At 35.5% G+C, this 20,092-nt stretch overlaps 1 protein-coding gene across 1 annotated transcript in view; it reads left to right on the forward strand.

The window, feature by feature from the left end:
* Positions 1-931: 931 nt before the first annotated feature.
* Positions 932-20,092, forward strand: part of LIN28B (lin-28 homolog B) — a gene marked incomplete at both ends in the record, with an annotated part of 120,190 nt that continues 101,029 nt past the window's right edge. The window contains 2 exons of the mRNA XM_082668914.1: positions 932-965; positions 8,903-9,090. Of these exons, the coding sequence (XP_082525040.1) occupies positions 932-965; positions 8,903-9,090 (222 nt within the window). The remainder of the gene's footprint in view (positions 966-8,902; positions 9,091-20,092) is intronic.

Below are 20,092 nucleotides of genomic sequence, written 5' to 3' on the forward strand. Positions count from 1 at the left end.
CACAACTTAGAGAATTTACACATAATGATTTATTTTTTTGTGAGTTGATATAGTAGATACAGTGTGTAAAAACTTAGTTAAGGAAGGAAAGACAGCCCTGGGTGGTGGCAGGTGAGTGTATGCATGTTCAAACCAATCTGTTTTCCAAGCTTTAATAACTCGGACCCGAGGATAAAAATGATAATTCAGTGGTCATCAGGAATTTTTCTTCCAACCTCTATACTTCATTACTGGGTGACCTCTTTATTGCAAGTTTTATTGTGTTGTGACATCTGCCAGTGGATATATTAGAAACATTAGTACTAGCTCATGTTTTTTTAAGGAGAACTGATTTTGCTTATAAAATCTGGGTTAATGCATATTAGATATCTTTAATTAAATATACTCAATGATTAAATGTATTACCTCTTAAAGTAATTTTTTTCTCAAAAAGTATTTGAATGTAATAGACCCAGTATCAGGGGTATAGTATCACAATTAGAGTCTCATGATTTATCTTCTAAAAGATATCTGAATAATCAAATTAGTCCATCAAGGAACAGAGTATCATAGGTTAAGTTCATTTTTAACTGTGGTTAAAAAAGAGAATGGGATTCTTGAATTACAGTGTAAAATTAAATATTAAAAAAATTTAAAACTGCATTGTTCCTGAAATCTGGATCTTTGACTACATCTTAGTGGTCTTGTTTAGAATGTTTTTTAAACTACCATCCTTTAATTGGAATGAAAGGCAAGTTTATGCCAATTGGTTATCTAATTTTGCTAGGTGAGTCTTAAATTGTAAAAAAAAGTTTACAGGTCACTTCACAGAGTCAAAACCTAAGCATTTTATTGCTTTCTAATGAGCTATTAAGCTGAAGAAGAGGCAATTAAATGAGCAATTAATGTAGTACTGACTTGAGCTCTCTGATTTTAGGTTCTTCAGAAGACAATGAGGTCATTCAACCAGGTTTCATCAGCCCCAGGTTAGTCTTTTTTTTTAATTAAATTTTTACTTAACTAATATTTATTTAAAAAGATCATTGGAGGCATATGAGAAAACATGACAGCCCTCAGGCATTCTCCACTTTGGCAAGATGGGTATGGTACTCATCTTGTACCTACTGTACTCCAGATCACTTCATCTATAAACTGATACTCCCACCAGAATTGCATGGATGAAATCTTCTAGTTAACTCCTTTTCCTCCTGATTTTAGCAATATTGGATTTTGTGATTCCCTTTTCTGTATCTCAGGCAAAACAGATAATATTTAAATGTTAATGGAGCTGAATGAAAAGTATTTGTGGCTTGTTCATTTTTGTAAAGCCCGTAGCAAAATAGGCACTCACAAGTATATGCTGAATTAATTTAAAGCTAGAGACTTGCTCCTGTTTTCAAAAAATTTACCATAACATAAATAGCACAATATATTAGCCATGTTTTTCAGGGAATTAGAGAATTTTCCTAATCTAGGAAAGCTCCATTTATTTTGCTTTTCATGAGCATGTATCAAATTTGTTCCTCACTATACTACAAAAATGAGTCATGTGAACTTTTAACATCTTAAACCTACACTTAAAATATCTATATATATATATATGTATATCCTTTCATTTATTTAGGTGTACTGTAAACCTAGGCTTTTAATGGAGAAATATTCTCTTGTATTACTGAAACTAACTGAAAACTGACAATACTATTTTCAGTAACAGTTTTATTTGTATTAGTATTTTAATGTATTACTCTGGCTTCTGCTCTCATACAGTTAATGCCTTGGGTCTACTCTTGACTAAACTCTTGACTAATACTGCTTTCAAAACTCTTAAGAGCTATGAGATGACAGAGTTTATGAGCATTTATAAGTACAAGTGAAATGCTGTTATTCTATTATTAAGCTTATCAAATACAGGATTGTAGGTAGCAAGAGGAAAGCAGTAGGAATCAAAAGGTTTAGTGAGGAAACCACTGATAGGCATTGCCTTTTGACAAGCACTTTACTTTTTTCTGGAGTGAATCCTTTGACATAGAGATGATGCTCTAAAGAGTACCATGAAAAAGAAGATTCCGAAAAGTTGCTACAATATTTTAATTTACCAGCTCTTTTCACCTTACTATTGATTGTGGTTTCCCTCTGGGGGCAAATTGGAGGCAGTCCAGAGGCCCTTTTCTCTTCTGCTGGGAAGTAATGTTAACACCAGTGTGTTAAGTGACTGCAATAAAGTTTCATGTCTGTGTTTCCTTGTGATTAAAAAGCGTTGGCCAGGGAGAGGTTGCACTTTCACCAAAAGAAAGGTTATTGCCAGAGATTGCATTTAAGCCAAAGATTTGAGCATCAACTGCTCCAGTGTCCTCACTTTGCAGGTGAGGAAACTGAGGCCCAGAGAAGCTTAATGATCCAAGGTCACACACAAGGTTATTAAATGGGACCAGAACTCTGGCCTCCGGTTTCTAGCTGGGTGCTTTTTCTCCACAGATTTGCTTCCTGCACAGGCATCTTTAAAGCCTGAAGATTTCTTCTCATTTGCCTCATCTTTTACTCCTGTACTATTTTTTCCCTTCCTATTTTCCACCTACCTGTCCTCTTCCCCAAAATTAACCTAAAGTGAAAATATTAAAAGAAATACCTAGGAAGCCGTCCATACTCTTTTTTTTTTTTTGCGGTACGCGGGCCTCTCACTGTTGTGGCCTCTCCCATTGCGGAGCAGAGGCTCCGGACGCGCAAGCTCAGCGGCCATGGTTCACGGGCCCAGCTGCTCCGCGGCACGTGGGATCTTCCCGGACCGGGGCACGAACCCCTGTCCCCTGCATCGGCAGGCGGACTCTCAACCACTGCGCCACAGTCCACACTCTTATTCCAGTTATTTGTTTTGATGAGATTAAGTTTTAAAGGGTAAATTTTCATTCATTGCTTTGAGAGGGAAAAATTGTTATGTTTACATTATTTAGTGTCATTTCTGCAGACTCAGAATATTTATTGCAAAAAGGTCTGTAAATTATGAGGCATACCTGTTCAAGTAGTACAGGTGAAAAATCTGGACTCATTTTTCAAATAAAACATGAAGAACCTTCATTTTGTGCTATTCTGGGCAAAGTAATGTAATGCTTATTACTAAATGATTTCTCTAACCTATTGCTGTCTTAATTAAAATCATTTAGGAAAGTATTTGTTGCACACAATTCAGAAAATATTTGGGAGGAGTAATAATAAAATTTTTACTTTTCCTTTTAATTGAAGAAGTATGTTAATAGAATATGATTTTTCCTATTCCAGTTAAAAAATAGTAAACTTTCTACAAAATGATGGTGTTAAAATAATGCCCCTTTTCTGAATTAATTTTGTTGCTCTACATACTTGGCTGAAACGTAAAGGACCAAAAAAAGAAGGAAACATTTGCAAATACTTGTTTTTTGAAATATAAAGGCAATTTTATCTGGCACACTTAAAATTTATTTTAATCGTTTCCCGTATTTCCATAATTTTATTTAATTATGCCTGGGGAAATATGTTAACCTATTTAAGGAAAATATTTAAGAGATTTTTACAGCTGTGTAAAAATTACCAAATTGGAACAATTGTGTTAAGCCAGAGCATTTTGCTCTCAGACAAGGAAATTAAGTGAGAACGGAATTTTGCTCTTCGGAAACGAAAACAAATAGCCCCCATATTCTAAAGTGCCTGTGCTATAAGACCAACGCACCCAGTCCAGTACTCCTTTCAGCTGACTCCGTGTTGCAAGAATTTCAAGAAAGTTATTTGCGGGTAAAGTAGTTTACTGAAACGCAGTGGGAGGGATCGGCAACAGTTTGCCCGACGTGCGGGTCCGCAGCCTTTGGGCGGGAAACCTCAAGCCGCGGCCAGACAGCGGGTTCCCTAAAATCGCCCCCGGCCGCCCCCCACCCCCTTCCCCGCCGACAGCTTTTCCTGATCCTCCAAAGGCGCACGGCGACGTTTTCGTGGCTTCCCGAAAGGACGGCGCCAGGGGTCTGTGTGAAGACAGCTCCATTTTAGGCATGGCCTGGTGGGGGAGTAGGGGGTGGAGTGGTCATTCTCTCGGGTTCTCATGACCCCTCCCCCACTTGACTTCACTTTTTGGTTTGCGGAGACTGACATCTCCCAGATGAAGGAATCAGATTGTACATGGTACATGTCTGGAAACGCAGGGAAGGTAGTAGGGTGCGTCAAGCGTTGCCTCCATCCTGGTGAAGGCAAAGGTTTCTTTTGTTTGGTGTTCCTCTTGTCGGGACGAAATGACAAATGTGAATGTCCCCTAATTAGTGAGAAATCCTCAGCCTTCTTTGGAACGGCTTGACTTCTCGAGAGGAGGTGGTGATGTGGTGACTAAAGGGAAAGGTGACTAGAGAGAGAACGGGGAGAGGAAGTGGCAGGGGCGGGCGGTGGAGGGAAGGGGCAGATCCGCTGACCTGGGGGTCTCGGCGACCCTGGGGGCGCGAGCTGCGCGTGAAGATCCGCGGCTGCGAGGGCAGCGCGGGGCTGCAGACCCCGGCCTTGTCGGCCGGGACGCAGAGCACGGGTGGAGCCGCTCGTCGCAGTGCCGCAGCCCCTCCTCCTAGTTTTAAGAAGAACCGAAGCATTGTTTCAGCTGTAATAGAAGTCACTCATTGCTTATAGTTGAAAACAACGACGGTGGGCTCTGGCACCTCTTTCGGCTCCTTGCATTGTACTGTCGGAATTCTTTAAAAAAAAAAAGAAAGAAAGAAAAAGAAAATACGTACGTTTTTTAAATGTAGAAATCTTAGATTGTGATAACCAACGGGCGTATGATAGGTTATTTCCTTGATTTTTTTTTTTTACCCCCAGTGCATTGACGATTCTTTGTAGCTACTTGAACTCATTTTAAAGACATTTTGCAAGAAGTATGATAAATCAAGCCACTGAAACATTTGGCTTCCACAAGTATAAAACATGCGTTTTGAGTCAAGCACAGGTCTTTCTGGCACTAAAAACAAGTAGGAAATGAGAAAAAAATTAAAACCAGAAGACTTCAGGAAGGTGACAAATTGGAAAGCGTTCTAGGAGATTCATGGGACCATTTTAGGTGAAAGAAGAACTCTATGAGCTTAAAAAGATGATGGTTAGTTTCATAAAAGGATCTTAGGCTCAAAAGACTGAGGGGGGAGCAGGAAAAGATGAGTCTATTTAAAAGACAGTGCCATATCCCTGAAATGGGGACTGATATTTTCTGTCACTGTCTCCTTCCTTCTCTTCCCTCCCTCCCAATTCCCTTCCCTGCTTCTCCTCCTTCTACCCTTCCTCTTCCCTTCTCTCCGCCTTTCTTTTACCGACCCCACTCCAATCCCCCCCGCCCCAACCAGGTATGTAAAATGCATTTGCCTTAAATTCTTTGTGAATGAATGTTAGAGGATTTCTCAAAGTCCCCAGTTGGAAAAAGCTTTCTACACGACTTGAAAGGCCGATGTCCCTCTCAGGAAATGAATGAGTCGATAACCTCTGACACCAGTGACCAGTCCAGTGAACCCTACCTTAATTCCACTAATACTGGAGGCCCCCAATCAGGCAAAACTGAATCTCATAACCATACCATCCAATGTGGTTCACTTATGGCATTTCACACTTTTCATCTATGTATTTGTAGGTTTGAATTTCATCAAATTTAACAAACAAGGATTCAGAACCCACCTACATATTTCTGATTTTATGATGATTGGACTATTTTTTAATTAAAAACAAGCTTACAGATAAAACATTGTTTATCATGAATGTGTGTCAGTGACAAAACTAAATTATACTGCCTGTTAATTTTATGATAATTTTACATAAATAATGGCATTTCCTCAATTTGCATGAGTACTTTTCACATTATTTCTGTTACCAGATGTTGATTTTTAAAAGTAGTTCTTTCATTTAAAATATTAAAAAAACAACTTATTCAAATTAGTTTCTCTATTTCCTGTTATTCAAAATATTTAACCTGGAATACCATCGTTAAAGTTATTTCATTATAGATCAGTGTAATCAGTTGATTTCTACTATTAAAGTAATGCCTAGTGAGTGTTTTGTTAGTAAATAATTTTTTTGAGAGCTTCAGCTTTTGGGACTCTTGCAGAATCATTTACATTTTTACACTTTTTCTTTCCTCCCTACCAGCTGGCACATGGTTATCCCCCCCCCCCCACACACAAAGTAAATAAAATGAGAAAGCTTTGCCTCCTTTCTTGAGGAACAACAAAAGAAATAAACAGACGAAAAATCTTTTCAAGTTAATCAGTCTCGATTGAAGCCTTTTACCACAAACAGCTGAAAATAACATTTATTTATATACATCAATTTACTTCAGATCTGAGCTAATTAGTATAAATTTATATTTCATTGTTTAGTATGGGGAGGAGGTGTAAATAGGTGCATTATGTGAATTTTCAAAAGCTTTTAGATTCGGTCAAAATCCCTACGTTTTAGTTTGTGTGAAACAATGTTAGAGTTAGGAGTGTGTTTGGAGAGACGGGGAGGGGGGTTGCGGGTATAGTGGGGGAGGGTAAGCTCCGTAGCTTTGCCAAAGGGAAGTGGTATCTGTACAGTTTCTCGGTAAACTGCTTGTTTAAGAAAATGGGGGTGGGGTGGGGGAAGAGTAGTGGTGCGTTTTAATGTTTCAAAGACGGGTTTTATTTTATATTCTAAAGGAAATCCAGCATTTCTAGTTGATCTATAACATTTACTGTAGTGGTCGATAAGGGAGGCAGTATTGGTGTCAGCATCTAGTAATCAACAATCGTTTGAACCAATTTTAAAGGTAAAGGGTAAGCAGTTTGAAACAGGGGGCTGGCCGGGGAAGGGACGGTAGGAGCCTAACCCGTTATTAAGTTTTCGTTTATTCAACTCTTCTGTCCCCTGGTAGTGGACTTTTAAAATGTCAGGGTCCGGTCAATAAGATATAAATTTACCTTTTTTTCTCCCACTTGCCTCCCTTTTTCACCCCCTCCCCCCGCCCGCGCCCGCTGTTTCTCCCCCACCTCTTTCTCTGGCTCCGCAGCCGCCTGTGCTGGCGGCTCCTCTTCACCTCCCCTGCCTGGCGCTCCCCTCCCCCTCCTTGCCCTACGTCGCCTTGCTCTTGGGGAACAATCGCCACTGATTGAGGTTCACTCTATGTTAGGCTGGAAAACTGGGCTGTTATTTAGGAAGTCATTAATCACATCCCCTCCCCCGGAAAGAGATGGCGGAGAAACCTGTGAAGTACAATTCCTTACCAGCCCCCTCCAAAATGTTCCGAAATGGTAAACCTAAACACAATTTGACTACAAGAAGGTGATAGCGATTTTTCCGGTAGCATTTTATTTTAAATTTGAAACAAATTTCAGGTCACAGTCAGGTAATTGTGTGCATTTCTCTTATTGTAGGTGTAGGTTACCATTATCTAAAGTTTCATGGGTGTGTAATTAGGTTCAATTAGATCTTTTGTAAATTACATATTTTCCTCTAAGAATGGAATTAAATATGAAATTTGCATCCCAAGCAGGTTTACTGTTAACGGAGCATCTGAATTCTTAGGGGGAAAAAAGCGTAACGTCGGTTGCTTTATTTAAATGGCTTTTTTCCCCTTAAATGAGATTATTTAGACAGGCTTATGTGTAAGGCACGCGTGTGCACATATATGACTGCCGTTTTTCTAAATCGACGATTCACAAGGACCCTCCATTGTGTTTAAGTAAAAGCACGAAATCGGCATTCTGATTTATCGTAAAGAAGCGTCCCCAATTGTCTTTAAGATAACATGTTTGAGTTTTTCGTGTTCATTCATAAATTATTTTGATGTCAGCATAGATGAAATGGCGATTGGTTATCTCTTCCTCTTGCCAGCCCCTTAAGGATCCGAGGTGAAATTAGTAGCAAGAAAGCATGTAATTGACAAAGTCACGTGTGCTCAGGGGGCCAGAAACTGGAGAGAGGAGAGAAAAAAATCAAAAGAGGGAAAGCACATTAGACCATGCGAGCTAAATTTGTGATCGCACAAAATCAAGATGTTAGATTGATGCAGAAGATCACTCCGTTGCAAAGGGAAAGTTTTCATCTCACGAGTTTGGAGCAGAGGGCCCGTGGGGCAACATGGCCGAAGGTTAATTTTCTTTTCTATTGTTTTACTGTGATTTTCTCTCTTCCTTTCTCCCGCCCTCTCCCTCTCCCACCCTTCTTTGCCCGTCCCCCCTTCCCCTTTTACCCCAATACTGAGCAGTACCCCCCACCCCCCATCGCGCAGTGGGGCTTTCTGCAACCTATTGTTATAGATCTCCAAAAATGTTTTGTACCGCCCACACTGATTCACAACTTGAAAAGCTTTCAGGGGGCTATTGTTTGAATTGTTTGAGTGTGATTAAGCGCAGTTTCAGTTAGTGAGCCCAAGAAAACTTTTATACACCTGCCCCCTCCCCCATTCCACCCCAACTTTAATTGAAAGTTATTGGGGGGGAGGGGAATGCACATTGCAAATAACCCTGGATTCACTGCTGCCGCATGTGCATTAACTAGTTCTAACCATCTTCACGATTTCTCTTTCCTCCTCGGGCACGCCGGAGAGAATTAGTTTCGCTGAAAATTTCTCTTTGTAAATGGGATCAGTGTTAAATCAGCAACATGCAAGTAAAATAATCGCATGCTGTACTGTAATATGTGGCCGAGAAACAGAGTTAAATGAAAACGTACACGTATGTACAGAAACGTGGAAGTTGTGATCGATAGAACAGTGTGGCTTCCTCCCTCCCCCGCTTTCCCTTTTAAGCCTTTAATTTAAAATATTTTCTGCCGAATAAAAGAAGGAATCAACCATTTAATAGCTTTTTTTTTCTTTCATTTCCTCTCCCCTCCACCCCCACTCCCAAGCAGTTTTTTTTTTCCTTTCACTGAACTGTATGGCAGTACTGACTAACTGACTTTTTTGTCCTGTTCTACTCAGGCGGGGCAAGCAAAGGTGGTGGAGAAGAGCCCGGGAAGCTGCCGGAGCAGGCAGAGGAGGAATCCCAGGTTTTGCACGGAACTGGCCACTGTAAGTGGTTCAACGTGCGAATGGGATTTGGATTCATCTCCATGATAAACCGAGAGGGAAGCCCCTTGGATATTCCAGTCGATGTATTTGTACACCAAGTAAGCCAAACTGTTTTTGTGTTTTGTTTTGGTTTGGTTTTGTTTTTGTTTTTTTCTCCTCGTCTTCACCTTTTTCAAGTGGAGGAGCTGACCGGTAGTTTTGTCAGTGGGCTTACAATAATGTGCCCTTCAAAATCTTCCTTACAGTCACGAGTGAATACAGTTATTAGGGTGTGTGCATGGGCACCTTCCTGGGTGTCTTTTCCTAAACAGAAAATGAAATCTCTGAAATTTCACTTCTGGGTGGCGGTTGACTTGATTAAGTAAGTTCCCCTCTTCTTTCGACAGCGAAATTGCCGTAGTGTAGCTTCCGGTGTTATCGGTTACGATACATTATGTGGCCTGTGCCTGGGGAATGAGTGGGAAATGAATGAGGAAACAGTGATCATATTAAGTTTTGTTTTTTTTAGGCCAATTTGCTGTTATAAGAAATCTGTAGGTCCCCTTATTTTAGACAGCTCTAATCACAGTAGCTTCCCCAATTATTTTATATCTGTCTGTCCGGTAGTCTTTTGTAGATTCAAATTAAAATAATTTGATTTCACAGTAAAATAGAGTAGAACATTGTTGGCCTAGTATGGATTTGAAGAAATGCAAGAGAGGATTGTTGGTAATCAAACATTTTAGAAATGTGCTCCGTGTAGGGCATAGGTCCAAGGATACTGTCTCTTTAAGAGACTGAACTCAAAAAAACATGTGGCCAGAGGCGGCTCTAGTTTGTATGTTTAAAATGTGCTAGTGGGCTACTTGGGGTAAATTTCCACTGTTGCTTATATTGTGTTGTAATTTTTTAAGATGCTTCAATACCAAATAGAATGTCATTGCTTCTTATTTAAGAAATTTTACCCAGAAACAAGGAAATTAATACCTCTCCCCCTTTCACTCCTCTGTTGTGCTTAATCTCTTAATAGTAAGGGAAAAAAAAAAAGGTATTTACAGTTTGCAAGCTTGATTATTTCATCGAAAGAAGTTAGAGAAATACAAATTATCTGTAATGAATTCTTAGGAGTAAAGGGATTTAGGACTAAAGAGGTTTATTTTAGCTTGACATCTAAGTTAAAAATAATCGAATGAATGCATATCAGTCCTACAGGTTGACTGACATAGATACATGTAGGAAATAAATATTTAGTATATTTGCATAAAAATTTTCTGTTTTGATAGTATGTTGCATGTTCTTAGTAATAATTTACAACCTCCTTTCCCCCCTAAGGAATATCATCTTCAAATTAAGTATATAAACAATAGAAACATATGAAACCATTCTGTTTTGATCTGTTGTCCTGTGTGCTTGGTAGCTTCCTGACCTTGCTGTGTGGTGTGTGTTTTCCTTTCCTAAAGGCCTGGCTATCATTATTGGCTGTTTACATGTGGAAGGATCAGCATAGTCTGTGAATTGAAACAGGGTTTAAATACATAAATAGAACTCCACAGACAGGCTACTGGATTTTATGCCTCCTACTTTATATGGCAAAATGAAGCCACATTTTCTGCTTTTCTCCTCCCTAGACTGAATGACTGAAATCATTGACAAATCCATTTTCTCTCAGGCCTCTGCTTTCCCTGCTTTGAACCTTCTTTAGGTTGTTAAAATGTTCTTTACAATCTCATAAATTTGTTTTATAGATGAATGAAAAAAAATAGCCCTTTTCTTCTTTGTCTGATCACGCCTTGTTATAATTTGGTTTTCTATGTTTACCTTTTAATGTATTCAAATAGTAGACATTTTATTAACTGATATTAATGTTTAGAACAATGAGACATCCAATTTTAAGCTATTTAATGGTTGTATGTTGATAAACATTCCCATATCCACTGAATTAAGAAATGCTATATTGCTGCAAAAGTTTTTTTATATACATAGTGAATAGTTTCTAGAGTACAAACATTGATTATTCATATTAGACTTACTTTAAATTTTCTGTTACACATCATGTATTTACTAATAGAACAGTATTAAAACGATGTGTGTGATAAAAAATTCTCTCAAAAAATATGTATTTGTATTTTTCATAAGAATATATCTGGATACATTTTTAGGAAGAAGTATGTAAAAAGTCAGTAAAACTCACGTATTAGCATTTTTGTGATGTAAAAAAATAGGGCAGTAATAATCTTTAAATTTAAAATTAGAAAGTGACATTTTAGGGCAGTTTTTGATGGTTAAAGTATTTGCTGTTTGAAATATATCTCAGTTTTTTCCTAGGGAAGACTATTTAGAATCAGTTGCTTTGTTGTTGTTGTTGCTGGGTTTTTTGTTTTGTTTTTCTTTGTTTTTTTTTTTTGCTTCTTAACTTTGATGCCTAGGTAAAGGGATTTCTGTCTTATATTGAAGCTTATATAAATTGCATATAAATCATATGAATAATTGTTTTGAAGAAGGCAGGATCCCACTGATTTTAGCAAAGCAGCTACAAGTAACAATTTGATGGTCATAAATAATGTGTGCAGCATCACTTACACAATCAGGTTGCAATTCAGGACCATTTTATAGAAGTTTTTAAGACATTTTAAAAATTATTTTTTTAGCTGCCATTTTTACCGTATGAGCATTTTTGAAAGCATACTAGATTTTATGTATAATTATAAATTAGATTTTTCCCCATTATGTGTGTATACTATTTAGTTATGAAAGAATAGGCATCATAGATAATTAGGAATTTTATATGTTCAACTAGAGCGACATCTAATTATTTTAAACATATGAAGTAGTGGCGGGTTTTTTTGACTGTTTAGAAGTACATGTGTCATTGGATTTTTAAAAAAATATTCTAAAACATGTTTTTAATAGTATATGTTTGGGGAAGTAAAAAAAGAAATGATTTTAGTTTCTTTAAAATAATATTTAAAAATTCATGCCAAGGCACCCAGATATTTTTTTCTCCTTACAAATATTGATTGCAAAGAACTGCACATCAAAAACAATCCGTTGCTATGAAATGAAGAGAATATATGAGTGTGTTCTTAAAATAGAGCTATACATTTATGGTTACGTAATTCTATTTACAATTTGTTGGCAAAAATACAATCAAACTTTCTTTTGGTTTCTGTAATGCCACCAACTTCTCAAAAACATGCCCAAGACTTAGGTGCTGTTCTCTCTTTCTTCAGACTTGTTGATAAATGTAGTGAGACTCTGCCATTTGAGGATGGTATGTGACCATTGGTTTAAAATGACTGTCTTCATTGGATTTTCTAATGTTAACTGGTGATTTAAATGATTGTATTTTTATGGGTTTGTAATGAATAGATGTATTCGGATACGTTAATACTGAAACCCTGATAGCATTCAGTATTTTTAGAAACTTAACAAAAATGTATAGATATTATAGTTGTGAATTTTGTCACAGTCCACTGTTTTTGAGGTGTTCCTTAAAATTTTCAGTATTTAAAATATTTGGTGATGATTTAGTTTGTAAGTAGGATAAATTTGTAGGAATTTCTTACTTAAGCATCCAGTGCAAAACACTGAGTAGTAAGAGTGTAGATGATTAATTCAGATTTTAAGTCTAGGTTCTTAACTCAGTTGATTTCACCAATTAGAATACAATTATTTTGTAAGTGCTAATAATTAATACCCCTATCAGTTTATTGTTACTAAGTTTTAAAAAATTTGCCTCCACCGTTAGATTGTGGGGTAACATGTCTAAATTACCTGGAAAGGTCTCTGGCAACTTTCTGAAATATAATCTTTTAATAGTACTTATATATGTGATGATACTTTAAATGAATCACATGGTAATTAAATACTAGATCATTTATGGAGAAGGTCAATATTACTCAATAACTACCTGTTGATGTTATGTAAGTTTTTCTTTACATAGATTTTGACATCTATTTTTAAAGTCATTATCTCAACCAATAAGATAAAAGTGATCATTTGAACTTTATTTTGTCCAGAGGAGGGTTGGAATCCATTCTCCTTATTACTCTCTCTACAGCTCATTTGCATAATAATATTTTCTTGTTGGGTTATATATTTGGGATTGTTTGCCATCAAATAGGATACAAAGAATTTTTAAAAAATAAATTTTTTAATTTTTATTTTTGGCCGCGTTGGGTCTTCGTTGCTGCACGTGGGCTTTATCTAGTTGCCGCGAAAGGGGGCTACTCTTCGTTGTGGTGCACAGGCTTCTCATTGCAGTGGCTTCTCTTGTTGCGGAGCACGGGCTCTAGGCACGCGGGCTTCCTTAGTTGTGGCATGTGGGCTCAGTAGTTGTGGCTTGTGGGCGCTAGAGCGCAGACTCAGTAGTTGTGGAGCACGGGCTTAGTTGCTCCGCGGCATGTGGGATCTCCCCAGACCAGGGCTCGAACCTGTGTCCTCTGCATTGGCATGCGGATTCTTAACCACCAGGGAAGTTCCACAAAGAATTTTTAACATAAATGTGTTTCATTTGTTTCACAGTTTATGTAAGAATTCTTTTTCAAAGAGAAAGAGTAATTTCAAAATGATTGCAATTTAGCTATTATTACTCAGTTGGCTTAAATATTTAATTTGGTTTTTAAGTCTTCAATTACCTTTCAGGTATTGATGTTTTCTTCTTTTGCTCTTTATTTCTGATTTATGGTTTGATCTTTATGAGAATACAAATGTCTATATTACAAAGATTTTATATATTTTATGTTCCTTTTATTACTTTGCTCAGAAAACATTTCAGAAGAGTAATGGAAATAGAAGAGATAAGAGATAAGTTTAAAGCATTTTTATTAATAGTATAGGATATGAAAACATTTGGAGATGACTGATATTTAAATACATGAAAATTGAAGTGTTATACACCGTTCAATTGATGTAGCATGGAGTTCATGTCTCAGTTTTTAACATTAATTAGCCAAACAATTATGAAAACTGATTTACTCCAATATGCTCATGTTTAAGGGCTTTTCATAATATTTAACTACCAATTTATTAGCCATATTACTTTTGTCATAGTTTAGAGTGAAAACATTTTTCACACTCAGAATAGATATGGTTATTTTTTTTCTTGGGGCTGTTGAAAATGTCAATATCAAAAAAAAAAAACCCAACATATTTAGATAGAGAAATCTTGGAAGTTTAAAAATGTGATAATAAACAGTTATACCTCATTTGTTAGTGAGTTCTGCATTTTAATATTTTGAAAATGGTTCCTAAAGCTACCAAATTTTCAAGATGAATTGCCCACATGACCAGTTTGGAAGAATCCCAAATGAAATGCTTTGAAGCTATTTAATCATAAAATCACATCTAAAGGCATTTAAATAAAAACTGTATAAGACTTTAATTTTCTTAAAAGATATTGGATACATTCCTTCTGGTTTTCAAATACTGATCCATTTTCAGGAACTTTTCTGAATACTTCTAAAAAGATATCCTTGTTCAGTTCAAACATGAAATGTGAATTGGGTACATAATTAAGACATCGTCTTCACTCCTCATTTTAAAGAGTATTGATGTAACTCAAATATTTTCCTCTTATTTTTGATTCTCCTTTTTTAAAAAGACCATTCACAGCAAATGAAGGTGTTAAATTCAAGAACTGTTTTTTAAACAAATATGTGACAAGCCACTTATGAGTATTTAGCATAATATCTTTAACCTGTCTTTAACTCATCTCAGAGTTCTTGGGTTTCATAAGAAGTTAAAAACTTGTTTTGTTACCTGGACTCAACATGGAAGTCCTTCGAGGTAAATTTTGTTGCTTTTGGACAGCGAGGAACCCTAATAAGGGTTTGGTTGAATTCATCATCCTGTTCAGAAATTACCTAACTATTGCAGATAGTTTTGTATACCTTAACTGAAAAGTTTTATTGGTATTGGGATTAAAAGTTACTAGTTAAAAATATGGTGTACTGTATTTTTATTTCTAAACCAAGTATAACCTAAACAAGTAAAGTAAGGATATTTCTGATTCAACTGGAAATTTATTACTTTAAATATGATATTTTGTAGACTTGATTTGGAACTAAATATTGAGATATTCCTCACTGAATTTCTCACTGGAACTTCAGCTTGTTCAATATGTAGTTACTGAGGTTATGGCATTGTAACATATACAGCCCATAAGGAACTTAAATGATTTATATTCTTATCTAAAATAATGTGGTAACATTTTCTAATATCAAAAAAATTGATAACAGTAATATATCAAAAAATACATTGTAGGTCAGTGGGGTACATTGAGAAATGATCTTTTAAAAGAGTATTCTATTAATTGAGTAATAAAAATGTTTGTTATGTTGCATTTTGATACATCAGGATTAATTTTATCTTCTGTCTAGCAACAAATTAGAAGATTATCTGATGATTGCCCCCCTTCCCATATCTAAATATCTGACAGTTTAGAAATGCTGTCTCAAATAAGATTTATAGATAATTGATAGCTTTAGTCTTATGTTTCTTTCTGTAATCAGCTGCAAATTGGAATAATACCTCACTTTTCAGGTGTTGTGAAGAGTAGAGATACCATTATATAAACTGCCTAGCAGGTATGTGTTGAATAAATAAACTAAAATGTAAACTAGTCTTTTTGCCACAACAAAATCAGGGATAAGTTTTTATCAGTGGTATGTATTTGTGGTTGAAAATGAAATTGGTATCTTTTATGTGCTCTCTTTAAAATTAGGCAAAATGTATTGCACAATATTAATAGCTTAATTTTAATTACAGTGAACTATAAGGTTTTTTATTACAATTTTATGGTATAGAGTATTGTTTACTATTGTTTAACACATCAGGATATAAACTGAGACTTGGACATAATTTTGTGATGCAAATGTTTTTGTTTTAATAGTTTGTTTCATCGTGAGATTTTTACCTATGTATTCAGGTATATGTATTCAGTTTGTATTCTTCAGTATAGGCTAAGGGAAAAATATGAAATATTGTCTTAAATAGACCTGCTGTGATAATTTAATACCTATTGCTCTATTAATAATTACTTAATACTTGTGAGATATGATACAGTGGTATAGAATCTGGTCAAATAGATCAGTGTTCAAATCCCAGTTTATTATATGTCTCTAGGGGAAGTAAGTTACCTTGTCAGTGTTTCAGCATCTTACAAGGGAAGGGACAAAAAAGTATCCACTTTGTATAGGGTTATTATGAGAATTAAATGTTATTAGACATGTAAAGCATTTAACGCAGAGCTTGGCAGATAGTAAGGACTCAGCGATGTTTGTACATAATTATTATTACAAAGGAGATATCATGTGGTAGAGTGAGAGAGAAAATATCAGAAATGAAGGTTTGGGTTTGGCTGTGCCACTTGGGTGGGTTTCTTACTTATGGCTAGTTGCTTCCAAGGAGCTTCAGTATTCTCATGCGTAAAATGTGGCAATAATATCTTGCCGTCCCTATTTTTGAGGAGTGGGGTAAGGGTCAACTGAGGTATCATACATGAAAATAATTTAAGAATTCTAATGATCCAGGTTTAGTTTTAATCTTCATTTCAAGCACTATATTTTTATTAATACCTTCACCATTATAAACCTTTGTCAGGTTTTTTAAAAGATAGTAAGCTCATGTCATTTATTTTTTTTGCCTTGTCAACTTAATTGAGGTATAATTTATATAGAATAAAGTTCACCAAATTTAAGTATACAGTGAGATGAGTTTTCACAAATTGTGTAACTACCACCACAGTCATCATACAGAACATTTCATCAGCCCAAAAAAGTTCCCTTGTGCCCATTTGTAGTCACCCTTGAAGAAGAGAGGCACAGTTGTCCTATATGATATTGATATGTCATATTAACTGGTTAACTGACCTGTTTCTTTTAACTTTGTCTATTTAGATATAAGCTACAACCCATTATCCTTTATGAAATACAATCCACTTATTTTCATGTTTTTGTTTGTTTCTCTTTAGTTATTTCTGCTCGACAATGACCTTTTCACCAGTAGTTTCTGTGCTTGTGAAAGTGAGATTAATTAGCATACATTTCACTAATCTTCAAACTTAATTTCATTTACCCTTATGGTACTTTTTCATACAACATAAACTCACTGCTTACCTAAAGGGCATAATTAGGCTTATTGATATTCTTATTTCTTGTCAGAAATTTAATGAATTTCTGTCTCAACTGAGTTTTTGTGTAAACATTCTTAGAGGTTTAAATCAGCAAGAAGGCTTATTGCTATATAAAAGTATTAACTTTTAAGAAAGTGGTAACTCTAGAAAAACTTCTGGTTCAATAATTTATCTATTCAACTATTTTTTTAGTTGATCACATACTAAGTGTAAAGCATTGTTTGATGATAGATTTAAGAGTTCTGCTCTCCAGATTGCTATATATTCTTCCTGTTTACTTCCTTTTGGCAAACTTTTTAATAAGATTTTTCCAATTCTCATTCTTTTCATACAAGGTATGAAGCAAAGGCTCATTTTCCCCATGTACTACTCACTTTCTTTTTACAAAGTTTAATTATGCTTCTCTCTCTACCCATAATTTGGGGATAATTATGATGAAAAAATAAATGTTAGTTTTTAAACTTTTGAACTAAATACAATGATTTCTCATCAGTCTTATATAGTTTCAGATTTCATGCATAGAAACTAAACTGTCTTTACCATTGCTGAGAATCATATTTTATTGTGCTATTAGTAGTATGCTTATTTTTTACCAGCTGCTCTAACTTTTTGTTATAAAACACTTTTTAAAATCAAACCTCACTGAAATTTATTATTTTTGTTCCTTGAAGTTAGCTTCTATTTCAAAATCTTGTAAGTTTAATTTACTAATAACTCGAAATTTTTCTTTTCAGTTTTATTGTTCTATGTTATATAAATACTCTATGTAAATTTCAAATTAATTTTAATTTGGCCATGATTTGTTCATGACCATTTGTTAAGCTTTGTAAGCAATTCCCTAGGTCTTTACAGTTAGTAGCTACAAAGTTCCTAGATGCAGTAGTTCCTAAATTCTTTTATCTTAACGTGTTTTCATTCAAATGAATTATCTTTATCCTTAATTCAGTTTGTAACAGAAGTCTGACAACACAGGTTATATCTATCACTTTAAATACTTAATAGATCATTGATGTGTTGTAAAGCTTGGAATGAATGAATTCTATCAACTTTTTTCCCAGCCAGAATTTTACTAATACATCATTTTGCTTACAATATGGAAACACTGGTGCTTGGAAACTAATTCCACTTTTCAGCAACTCCTTTAAATAGATTAAATGATACGAGAGACACGCACCTAACACAGTTCAATGTAAGCCATACATTTAAAAGGATAAATGAATGATTTTTTTTCAGTTTTAACAAAAAACAAAAAACTTCTCTTTTCAGGATTGGTTAAACTATGAGTCAGAAATTTAATTACAGTCTTGACCTCATTTTTTTTTTTAGCTCTCTAATTAAAATTTTTAGTTGAATACTAAATCTAAGGACAGTTGGATTTGCATGTTTGCCCCTTTCACTGTTTCCTCCCCCTTGCCATTGAAGAATTTTGAATGGGGAGGAATTTGCGCCCTTTGGCTCAGGTTGCAGACCCACTTGATCAAGCCAGAGAAGCCGGGGTCAGAACTATTCATTGCTTATCTTTTCCTTGGGCCACTTGTAAATCCTGCCTTTCTGCTCTGCAAAAAATCTCTTTATATTAGACTTATAATAAAGCCTGGAGAATAAAAATGGGCATAATAGTTGATGCTTGATTGTGACTTCACATGGGTTAATTTCACTATTTTTGAAGTTTTTCATGCCACTGCAGGTTATTTGATGTATGTAATTTTGTTTAAATAATGCTATTTCATTAGATATTAGAAAAGCATCCTGTTGGTAGTGAAAGTTTGGTGAGATGATATTCTGTCTCAGGTTGAGACTTAACACCTTTGAAATGTAGTGATTACTTTTAAGTAAACTGAATTTATTAATTTGAATTCAATCTATAAAAGCCCCAAAGTATTTTGTTTTGATGTGCTTAATTTCTAGCATTTATGCTGACACTTAAAATTTTCCTGAATCAACTATAGCACAAGTTTATGAACTGTATCAATAATGGTGTAAAGACTTTAAATATAGACCCAGGTTTAAACAAACACAAAACACTTTGTTCTTATCTCAGCATCCCTTAAAAGTATACAGCTCTGGTTCAGGACCTCAGGACCACCCATCACCCTGGACATTGGATACTCCTATTTATTCAAGAAGCTTGTGAAGTATCTGTGTGCCAGTGGGGGGATGGTGTGTGTATCTGTGTAGGGAATCACAGTTAGGTGATTTTACCCCAACAAAAACAGCACCGTTGTTTATAAGCTGAATTATGTCCCTGTAGAATTTTCTAGTTGTAAAACCTAATTTACATTAAATATTTGTTATTTTATGCAAGCGCTGGTTGCAGTTTTCACATTTTTGATGCTTCCATAAGGTTAAAGTGGGCGTCCATTAAGATTAACCTCAATCCATTACAGCCTTTTGGCTTGCAGGCCCCACCCGTTGGCCTTGGATTGCTAATACCAAGCTTTTGTTTCTTCCTGTAGAAAGGAAAGGAAAGAAAACTGTTCTTTCTTTTTCATTGTGTAAGTCATGTGACTTCCTTTTTAGTTAGTTACAGATAGGGTTGAAGTGAATCTCAAAATGCATAACATAGCAAATGTTATGTTTATATGAAATATTTATTGAAATGTGCCTCTTATTTAATTCATGTGTTTTATGCATTAAAATATTTGTTTTGAACAACTATACCTTATATTACATCCATGCAGTTTTTTAGGAAGCCAAAAAAAGGTTACCAAATAGATTTTTAAAATAAAACTGATCTTATCTATATCATGGTAGTTTCTTAGTGTATACGTTTTTCTCTCAGTTATCTTGTAGTATCATTTGAGTTTTTTTAACTGTAGCTTATTTCTCAGAACTCACAGTGTAAAGAAAGTAGCAGTGGTGTTTGGGATGATTTTAGTCAGGAAAATTTGCTGATAGGAAAAAAATGTGTTACAGAACTGCATGTACATATAAGAAGGAACTAACTGGATGTATTTCTTTTTGCTCCTCTTCTCTCTCACCTCTCT

The sequence above is a fragment of the Grampus griseus genome, assembly GCF_964374135.1.
Source record: "Grampus griseus genome assembly, chromosome: 13".
Lineage (NCBI taxonomy): Eukaryota > Metazoa > Chordata > Mammalia > Artiodactyla > Delphinidae > Grampus > Grampus griseus.